Source organism: Elgaria multicarinata, chromosome 10, assembly GCF_023053635.1.
Source record: "Elgaria multicarinata webbii isolate HBS135686 ecotype San Diego chromosome 10, rElgMul1.1.pri, whole genome shotgun sequence".
NCBI classification, from domain to species: Eukaryota; Metazoa; Chordata; class Lepidosauria; order Squamata; family Anguidae; genus Elgaria; species Elgaria multicarinata.
Window position 1 is genome coordinate 55,736,603 of NC_086180.1, and position 10,378 is coordinate 55,746,980.

The 10,378-nt window shown below is 43.7% G+C and overlaps 1 protein-coding gene across 1 annotated transcript; it reads left to right on the forward strand.

Annotated features, from left to right (window-relative positions):
- The first annotated feature begins 1,264 nt into the window (after positions 1–1,264).
- On the forward strand, positions 1,265–9,458 carry LOC134404411 (phospholipid-transporting ATPase VD-like). The gene is made up of 6 exons (XM_063135097.1): positions 1,265–1,357; positions 3,152–3,277; positions 6,406–6,486; positions 6,756–6,860; positions 7,237–7,424; positions 9,332–9,458. Exons 1-6 carry the CDS (start codon positions 1,265–1,267, stop codon positions 9,456–9,458), a joined length of 720 nt encoding a protein of 239 aa, XP_062991167.1.
- The last annotated feature ends 920 nt before the right edge of the window (positions 9,459–10,378 follow it).

Consider the following 10,378-nt stretch of genomic DNA (forward strand, 5'->3'; position numbering starts at 1 on the left):
GTATATGGTATTCACTGATAAGCTTAGCCTGGTCCTCAGTATCTTTCTGTCTACTCGCCTGCTCCTTACTTGGCTGCTGGACCATAAAGTCACCATGTTTTATGGCTAAATAAATGACTGGATTTTTTTTAGTATAATTATGGTTTTAAAATTTTTGTATCCTTTACTGTTCTAATTCTTATGTTCACCACTGTAGAATCTGCTCCAGGGATGGAGTGGTATACAAATTTTGAAAAAAAAAAGTTTAAATGTAGGCCAGACTCCTTCAGCTTAGGGTGGCAGTTTTTACACACACACACACACACACACACACACACACACACTGAATTCCTTGTAAATTGTTGGAGAAGATTAGATAGCGAATGGACTCAAATCTTCTTCTTCCTGACAGCTCTGTGGTCTTTTCTCCTCTTCCCTCCCTCTCTCCTTACCCACGTTTTCCCTCCAGCAAAGAGGCTGGAAGCATGTCTGGATGGGGATGAGGATGAGGATGAGGATGACTCACAGAGGAATCCTTCCCATGATTCTTTGCCACCTCTCTCCAGATCACATTTTTTCAGCCGTAAATCGAGTGCGTTTCTGTCGAGCAAATCTCTGAGCCGTGTATTTCGCAGCACCAGTACTATGGTCACGAGACAACTGGCCTTCAGTAGCCCACTTGTAAGTGTTCCTCAGATCCAAGTCAGCTCACACCTAAGTCTCCTGAAGCTATTAGCTCACCTGCCATTACAAGTCTTTGTTTGCTATTTTTGCTCTAGAAGAGAGAAGAAAGACACCCATTTTATGTAACCCTTAGCTGCCTGGTAATACAGTGGGGCGGGGCAGGGGAGGAACCTCTTTCAGCCGTGGGCCGAATCCACTTTCGGAGTAGCTCCGTGGGGGAGGGGCTGAACTCCAGTGGTGTGTGGGGCTGAAGGCAAAAGGAGTGGGGCCAAAAACGCCAGCATATTTTAGCTGAAAGCCCTCTTTGCCAGTAACTCGGCCTTAGGAGGGGCATTTCAACCATTTAGAAGGGGGGGGGGGAACTGCACAAAAGCCAGGGATCCCCCGAATCACTGTCTGCTCTGAAACCCTGAACCTTCCAGCGCTGTGTGGCTGTTTCAAAAGGTCCTTCTTGACCACATGCCATGAAAATGGAAGAATCTGACTGTCCTTTTTTTGGCTTGACTGACAGGAGACAGATGTTGTGCCAGACATCCGACTGCTATACAAGTTCCATCAGATTGCTTTGAAAAATTACACCCTGCTTGACTCGGCAACGCCTATGCCAGAGCTTGTGTGCATCAGCGAATTCTTCACTGCTCTTGCCATTTGCAACACAGTTGTTGTTTCCGATCCTGAACAACCACGTCACAAGGTAAGTCCCTGAGTAAGTCCCCGGGTAAGTCCTCAAGGTAAGTATCTGTAGCACACCTCCGTCTGCTGCAGAACAAAAGCTCTTTTTGGTGCTCTGCAGTCTTCTTTGCATTGAGAGAAGAGAAGCTCTCATTGATGGATGAGATTTCTCCACCATTGGCTTGCTTGGGAAAAGAAACCACGATTCTGATGGAACTGCAGGGTACATGGAGTTCTTACCTAAAGCACAGCCAGTAAAACTTAGACAAAATGTTGACATGGAAGCTTTCCATTTCTTTTTGAGAGCCAGGTTTACATGGGGGAGAAGTCTAAGGCAGAATAATGGAGTGGAGTCTTTTTAAGTAACGGCATGAGTATGAAGGACTACCCTCTGGGACTGTGGAGCCTGGTCAGCTCCTGGTTGACCAAGGAGCTGTGGGCTCTGAAACAAGCAGAGCCAGAGTGAAGATCACACAACGCTTCCAGGCACTGACTGAACACAAGAAGAGCACATTCATGGCCCTATTCTGTGACAGTGATTGCCTTCTTGGGGAGCTGTATGGCACTGTGTTTCAAGGTGATAAACAAATTAACATAACTAGAACGTTGCAGGTATGTGGTCGTAATATTTGAGGCCTCCTACAAGTTGCTTTGAGGATACAATCGGCCCTATTTGCTCTCAACCTGATGCCGTTATCTGGTCTTGTCCTATGGGATCATTTCCACTTGATGCAAATTAAATGCTTGACAGGGTTTGGCCAACCACCTGTTGGTTTGAGCCTTGCCCATTCTGGCTCCAAGCAAGAAGGAGTGGTCCTATCCACCTGGGAGGAAGGGCTTGTGCGGCCACTCTGATCAAACTCTCCCTGGACACAGAAAATAGTATTGCCCCGTTGCTAGTATCTTCTGTTTGGACAGTGTACTCAAAAGGGTGGAGACAGCTCAACTCAAGGCATTTCTGGATGAAAAGGATTATCTGGTCCATTTCAGTATGAGGAGAGAGACACAAGGAATGTGGTCCCGTGGATTCTCCTCTCCTTGATCTCTCAGCAGTTAGCCAAGAAACCACATCCAGGTAGCCCAGTAATGCTCAGGATTTAAAGTCTTGTCCTGATGGTTGGGGGTGCCCCCCTCTAGTCCACCCCACCATGAGCTGGTAGCACCCCATTCTCATAGAAAAGTACATTCCACCCCCTTTTGGTCATATTTTATAGGCCACGCCAGACCTTGTCAGCTGTCAAAGGAGAGCTTGTTTCAGCTTGTTTTGATCTTTTAATTGCCTCTTAATTATCTATTTATGTCCATGGTTTGTTTGTTTTATTATGTTGTATTTAGTACAATTATATTTCTATCTTCTGTACACCACCCTGGTATCCATAAGGATGAACGGCAGTCTAGAAATATTTCTAAGAAATAATATGAAAAATCTGCTTTGCGTCACAGGACACCTGCATTGTGGTTTCGCTCTAAACTCAAAATGATTTAAAATAAATACATACATATTTGGTTCTCTGAATCAGAAAAAATAGGTCTGGACATTGGCATTCAGTGATGATGGCATTTGATTTGCCCGTGTGTTTGTGTGTGTGTGTGTGTGTCTATATATGTATTTAAATTGGGGTGTGGAGAACCAAACTTGCTCCAATGTGGCTCTTCTTGGGTTTTATGCTCCCACGTGCAGTTGGCATCAGTGGGTAGCAGGGGGCAGGGAGACACGTGATAGTCAATCTGTTAGTCTACAAAAGTCCATGGAAGCCTTCATTCTCTAGCTATCTTCGTGGTTGCTCTATTTTACTTCCTTTGTGTTTGCTTTCAGGCTGTGTTGGCAAGCGATTTTGCTATTTCTCAGTTCAAACAACTCAGCAAGCTGCTCTTTGTCCATGGCCACTGGTGCTACACCCGATTGGCTAATATGGTCCTTTACTTTTTCTACAAGAATTTGGTATGTTGCCACCCAAGGATGCCATAATACTTTTGACAGAGTGGGAAAACAGTTCCTTAATGCTTAGAAACATGAGGATGATACTAATAGGTTCTGTATTCAGATTCCGGTAGCAAAAATGGAGTCTGCCCATCTGCCTTGGGTTAAGGATCAGTGCTCCCGAGGCATTTAAAATCTATTAAACATGGACTGGGCCAAAAAGCTATCTCTCAGCATTAATGAGGCATTGTGACAGGTTGGCTCTGTATTGAAATGTACAAATTATCAAAGGGATCGTTTTATGTAGTTCCTGAAACAGGCTGGTCTTGCCAGCTGTGGTGATGACCTTGAACTGTTGGGCTTTCTTCTCTGAGCAGTAAGAACTCAGGAAGAGCTTCAGCATGTTACAAACCTGGGCTGGAAATGACCACTCCCCATTTAGTAATTCCTCAAAAATATACCTATTCATAGCTCTAACCACAGGGAGAGCTTATTGTCTCTAACCGCTGGCAATGGAAATGAGGTGAGCATTACTGCGTTCTGGTCGCCTTGGGTCTCCAGCATGGTGCCAGTTTACCTCACTTGGTACCCTCCAGGCTCTCTGCCCCTCCTGACTTCCCTTTTATTTCTTAAGACTGTGTTATTGGTTATTATATGTTGACAGGGATGCTCACCTGCTGCAAATCAAAGTAATGCTTTCAGCTCTGTATTTGAGGTTTTGTCTTGTTTTGGAGCTCAGAGCCCACCTTGGCCTTGTACTTAGGTTCTGGGTCAAGGTCCTTTTCTTTTCTTCTTACCATATTCCTTCTGGGAAATGTGTGTTTTGTGACCATCCATGCCAATTATGGCAGCCATTTTATGAATGAGACATCCCCTGTGGCAGCCACTTTTTGAGGGCACCCATGACACTCTCTCAAAATGTCACATGTGTCCTTTATTCCAAAATGGTTGAAGACTCCTGAATATGAAATTCCAGGAAAGCAGGGGCAGTATAAGATTCTTCTTACATGTAGCTGGAGGCTACAGTAGTTTGAGCTACCGTGTATCGAGTTTTTAATAGGCTATTACAAGGTTAGCTCTTCTCTTCTGTTCTCAGCTGTTATTAAACTTGGCTGTCATGGCTTCTCCAAAGAACCGTAGGAATTCAGTGCTGAGAAATATTAGAAATCTTTACTGCTCAGAATTATTTCCAGTGCTTTGGGGCTATGGGCTTGACACAGTTAGATTTGAAACATTAACATGCTACACTCCTGTAGAATCATTTGACTTCCTACACAAATACTCACCTGGAATTTCTCTGTCTCATCATAACAGGCATATGTAGGCCAGAACTTTACACAGCTGGACAAAGAAATGAGGTATTTCTTAGGTTGGCACAAGTGCTTGAAAGTTATTGAAGTGACTCCTGTGCTCTTGGTGACACAGTCCTTGCCACTTGAAATTGAATTTGAATATGTATTCCCTGTTATTAGATGCATTAAATGCATTCCCTATTGTTCAATAATCTGATTGGGATGGATAGATGAAAGGCATCAATCTTTGCTAAGTTGCCAGAGTACAAATGTTGGTGGCCTTAGGAGGGTAGGAGAGATTATATATGAGACAGTAATTTGGTGCATCATTTGATGTTCTCACTGGCTGCCACATTGACTGCTATTTTCTGTACCATGTTGAGGGAATCTTCAGCAAAATGTGGCCCTCATTCTAGACTGTGTGCTAGAAAGAAATGCTGTAAAAGTCAGCCTGAAAATCTAAAGGAGAGCCTTCAGACTAGGCAAATAAGTAAATCTGAAGTGAAATTATTTGTCTAAAGTGGCACAGCAGATCTGCTTTAGAGGTGTGAATGCAACGTAGATCACAGAATCTGTTAGTAACTCCCAGCATAGTGTCCGTAAGTAAATTTCACAAGATGTTCTTGATTATGAGTACCACGGTTCGATTGGTTCCTTCAAAATGAAGATATCTCTTTCTGATTCCTGTTTTGCAGCTTAAAACTTGCATTTAAGTACCAATGAATCTTGGTATGATAACTTGGTTTGCATCCTCTCATTTCAATATCTCATGATGCAGTTTGGCATAGAGGAGATCAACTGACACAGGCCTCAGCTAGACCTACCTTTTAATCCATGACAGAGGAGGGAAGATCCCGCGATGTGATTATCGCGAGATCCCTCGTCTGTTTACATGTGAGGTACGACGACCTCAGGAGGACAGGCGTTGCACCTGCCACTTTTTTTAAAGCGACATGAGCGCTCCAGCGCTGAAAGCTAAGTTTTTTTTTAAAAAAAAAATCTTTCATTTCCCAACTCCCCCCACCCTACTCCTGATGGGCGCAGCACTCCTGAGGAGTGCTGCACCCCGTGCGAGGAATCACACGGAGATGGGTCAACCTGTGGCAATGGGCGACATGCTCAGCCCAAGACCGCAGAAAAACCAGGCCCAAAGTGGAGGGCTCTATCCCGGGGCAAGCGAGGGAAGATCGCTCCCTGATCCCGAGATCCCCTCTGAGATTCCCACTGAAGACTGAGAACTGAGGCTCCTTCACATGGAGCTTATGGAGCACAATCAAGATCAATAACTCCCTAAGTTTGCGGGTCCTTTTCATGACGCTGTCATCCATTTTGTAGAATTATTCCGCCATGATTTAGCTCCTTGAAAATGAAATAACAAATACTCACCAACATCAAAGGGCTCGTGTATTTCCAGGATAGAGCTATATTGCTGCAATGTTGCAGCAGCATCTGCTGGCTGTATAATTGGAATATATGGAACTCCCCACAAAGGAAACAGCCAAAAAAGGTGGGGGAATGGGGAACGCATGTGCATTGTGCCCATTGTAATCCCAGAAAGACTACTAAGAAGCACATGTAGTTCATTATTTAATGTTTGTGAACTGCCCAGAGAGCTCCGGCTATTGGGCGGTATAGAAATGTAATAAATAAATAAATAAATAAATAAATAAATAAATAAATAAATGTAGAGAAGCCCTGAGTCTTAGATGGTGATGCTGTCCATGGCTGCCAAGTACCCCTCTTGACAGCTCACCAGGGGGAAGTTCAGGCCTTTGAACATGCAGATAACTCAAAATTACTAGAATCCGTAATGGCCAAAGCTAAGATGTATTTTTTTCTCCTGTGTTTCCTTTTCAGCCGTACGTGAGATCAGCCTTTGCAGGCAACATAGCAGATGCTTTTTATCAAAGCTTTGTTTGCTTTTTTATCCCTTACTTTGTAAGTATTAGGAGTTCCCCCCTCTTGCCACTGTCTCTGTTCTTTTACCTTTCTTTTAAAAACAAGGTGAAGCCATTTCCCCCTCTTTATTTGTATGTTTAAACTTCTTCCATATTCACAAGAATAATCATATTTGTTTTTTGTATATGAAAAACCAACCAGTAGCCTTACAGGGCTTTGTGTTCTTACAGCAGCCTCCTTTATGGACTTGGTTGGAAAGATAGGCACGGAGTACATAAATAACAGTTTCAATAATTGTTCCTTTGCAGACCTTCCTTAACTCTGACATTGACATCTACTCTTTTGGTAATGTAATGAACACTTCTATGTTCTTTATCATCATGTTACACCTCGTCATTGAGAGTAAAACTTTGGTGAGTGAATTACTTATTATTCTACAGCTGAATTCACAAATTATTCTTAAACAGGGCTGAGTCACCATTTATCACCTCACAGGCCATGTGCCTACACAATGGTGAGCCAGGATTTCCCAGCATCGCAAGCTGTGTGCTGGTGCACTCAACCCATTCCCTCCTGCTTGGCTCCTCCCAGTAGCACAAGCGGCGAAAGTAGTGGTGCAGGACCGCAGGTGAACATTGAGCTTTTAAGCAAGTCCTCAGCTCTTAGGAGGGTTGAGAAGCAATACTGGTTAGGAATTGTGTGTGTCTGTCTGAGCCCAAAACTCTGCTTTTCGGTTCATCAGAATTCGATTTCATTCTGTTTGTTCTTCTGTTTTTTAATTTATTTCAGAACTGGATACACTGGGTTGTTTTAGCTGGTAGCGTCCTTTTGTTCTTCATGATTAATGGGACTTTTGGAGCTACCTGCATCCTCTGCAATCCACCAGCCAACCAGTACTGGATTATGGAGAGACAGATGTCTAATCCAGTGGTGTATCTGATCTGCTTCATCACAGTTATCGTGGCTCTTCTTCCAAGGTATTTTCCTTCTCTGGAACCAAACATTTTGGGGTAGATAGAAATTCATGTTTGTGGGACCCCCTATGCTATGGCGCAAGCAACATTTCACATATGATGAAACAGCAAACCTGAGTTTGCCATTACATATAAACTCAAGAGGGAGCTGCAGCCACAGCTAATTCTGGCCATCTGCTAAGTGTGCCTGTGCAATAGATGTCTTTTCAAATGCCTGCTTGTTACATTCACATTAGGTGTTCACTTAAAAAGACCATCTCAATGTCCAAGACCTTTTGACTCAGAAACATGGTAAGGAAGAGCTATCCCAGTCAAAGTCAAACAAGAAGATTTCCTTCCTCATGTTAAGTCTAGCTTTGATGGAGCTGGTTAACCTTTGCCTGGCCTATATCACTTCAGGCTGCAGGTGGGGAATCGCATGATTGAAGGTTCTTACACACCAGGATCAATCCCTCTGCATAGAAAGCTATGTGTCAGGAAGAAGAGGCCTATTCTAGTCTGGACACAGGGAAATCTTTTTCTCCCAATCTCAAAATATTAGAATCAGGACAAGCCTATGAAGCTCTGTGGTGGAAAAATCACAGTTGTTAGGCTGGACTTCAACACTTGGATTACGCTAATAGTAATGGTGATAAACTAGTGGAAACAATGACCTCCCATTGCCACCATTATCCTCCTCTACTTCCCTGCCCCCGGGCAGCTGCTGCATGCTCCCCCATCAGTGGCTTGCTCTGAGGGGTCCTTCCTCAGAGTGAGGTGTTGGCAGGGAGGTGGCCCTGGAGACTGCCTGAGCTGCAGCAGCACAGGGGATCTCAAAGGTCTCCTTTGCTGGAATGCCTAGCTCTGAGGAAGGACCCCTCAGAGCAAGTCATGTACACCAGGCAGGCTCTCTGGAGAGCTATGCTGGGTGCTCTCCAGACACAGCAGGAGAGTAGGCAGCATGACTCTCCAGAGCGCAGACCAATGCTTCCCTTTGGGAAGCCCTGAGAACATCAGCTCTCCAGAGGATGTCCCCTACCCACCCTATGCCTTGCTCTTCATGGTGCACCAGCTTTGGTTCCCACTAGTGCAACTAGGGCAGGGAGGTGGAGTCTCAGTGGTCTGTCAAGTTTCTATTGCCCTTTTGTCGGAAGTGGCTCAGGACGTCATGGCAACCATGGGTTTGTCTCTGTCGCAATTAGTATCTGGCCTGGCATGTGCTTGGCAGCTGCCCACAGCCACTCATTAAATTGTACCCTTTCCCCTGATGCAATCATGGTGGCTGCCATTGGCACAAAAGGGGGTAATATGCAATTTCCAGAACATTCCCCCCACCCCGTACCAATGCGGGCCTTAGAGTGTGAATGACAGATGTCAACAGTGTTCCTGCTAATTAAGAAATACTGGGGCTACATTTCCACAATCCCTGGTTCCACTACACCACTGTTTGTATCGGACCCTTCCTCCAAAAAACCTTATTTACAAGGGAGGGAGGGAGAGACATTTGCCAAAGGCCACTCAAAGAACGTTATAGCTTGCTGGGATTTGGCCTTTGGCTTTCCTATGTCTTACGCCAACGCACTCTAGCCAGGATCTCAGGATTTTGTTACATCCTGAACATTTTCAGTCATGATGTGGTAAGAAGAATATAAATAAATTCTTGACCATCCATAATCCCCAAACCATTATCTGGACATCAGTTTTTAATTGGTTTCAGCATGATATGGTACTAGCATTGTTGGGACTAAGTAGTTTTGAGTTGTGATCTAACTCCAGTTTCTCGGTGGGGAGGGAGACAAAGAGCTTTATGGCCTCTTGGGTAGTGAGAGCCTATTCTGTCCTCATTCACAATAGTACTATTCCACAAAAGGCCACTTGCCCCAAGCATATTTCATCCATGCCAACACATCTTATTGGCCTTTCCATTGTAGGTTTATGTTCAGGGTGATCCAATCCACCGTATTCCCAAATCCGCTGGTGGAAGCCAGGCAGCTTGAAGGAACGGCCCTTAAAGGAGGGAAGCGTTTGCTCCACAATCCAAGAGTAGTCCCAGTGTGAGGGGAAGAATGGATCACCAGGAGACAAATGGGAATTCTGCCCCTGACAGTCAGTGGAAGGCCAAACGAAGAGGCTTCAAAGTTCAGACCCTGTAGAATCATTTCTTGTTGCCACTGAAATTAAATCTAAGGATCATCCTTCCTCTTCTGCTTGAACCTGGCCTTCTGCCAGTATTTGGTTGTTAACCATGATTTGCACATTATGTTTTGCTTTTGCACAAATCCTGCTGATATCAAATCTGGGCCTCCTGCCAGAGTTGATTTCATTGCATTCTATTTCCCCTTCCCCCCTTCATTTCTTCTCCTTTTCCTATTCCTTTTTCTTTCTTTATTTGCCCCTCCCCTCTCTCTTCTATTTTGGTTATATGTATAACCACACACACACATATTCTTTCTTTTTTATTTTATTTTCAAATTCAATTATTATTCATACGTTTGTGTAATGTTAAAAGTTTTCTCAGTTTCAATGCTGAGAAATATTCTGATGCTTTCTGAAATTCTTCTAAATGGAAACTAAGGATGTATTTATTATGTTACTTATGTTACGTATGCTGCTCAAATTTTGATATTGTTTGCAAAGCCAGAAAGATTGTGCAGCAGGGCAAATAAAATTAATTTTGTTTGATGCTTAATGTGATTTCATGGGATGTCAAGGGGCTATGAAATGAAATAAGCAGAAAAAAGTACTTTTTTACTTTTAAAAAACTTAATGTTGACTTTTTTCTCTTTTTTTTTTACAAGAAACTCATTCAATGACTGCAAATAAATATATGTTGAGAAAAGACTGGGTCAGAGAGGTTTATATAACAGATAACTCAACATGGTGTAAAGTTGTTATGGTTTTAATTCATAAGCGATTTTCCAGATTTGTTCAGTGGGCGATTCTTGATACCGAGGGTCATTCTTTGATCCTGGTTGGGA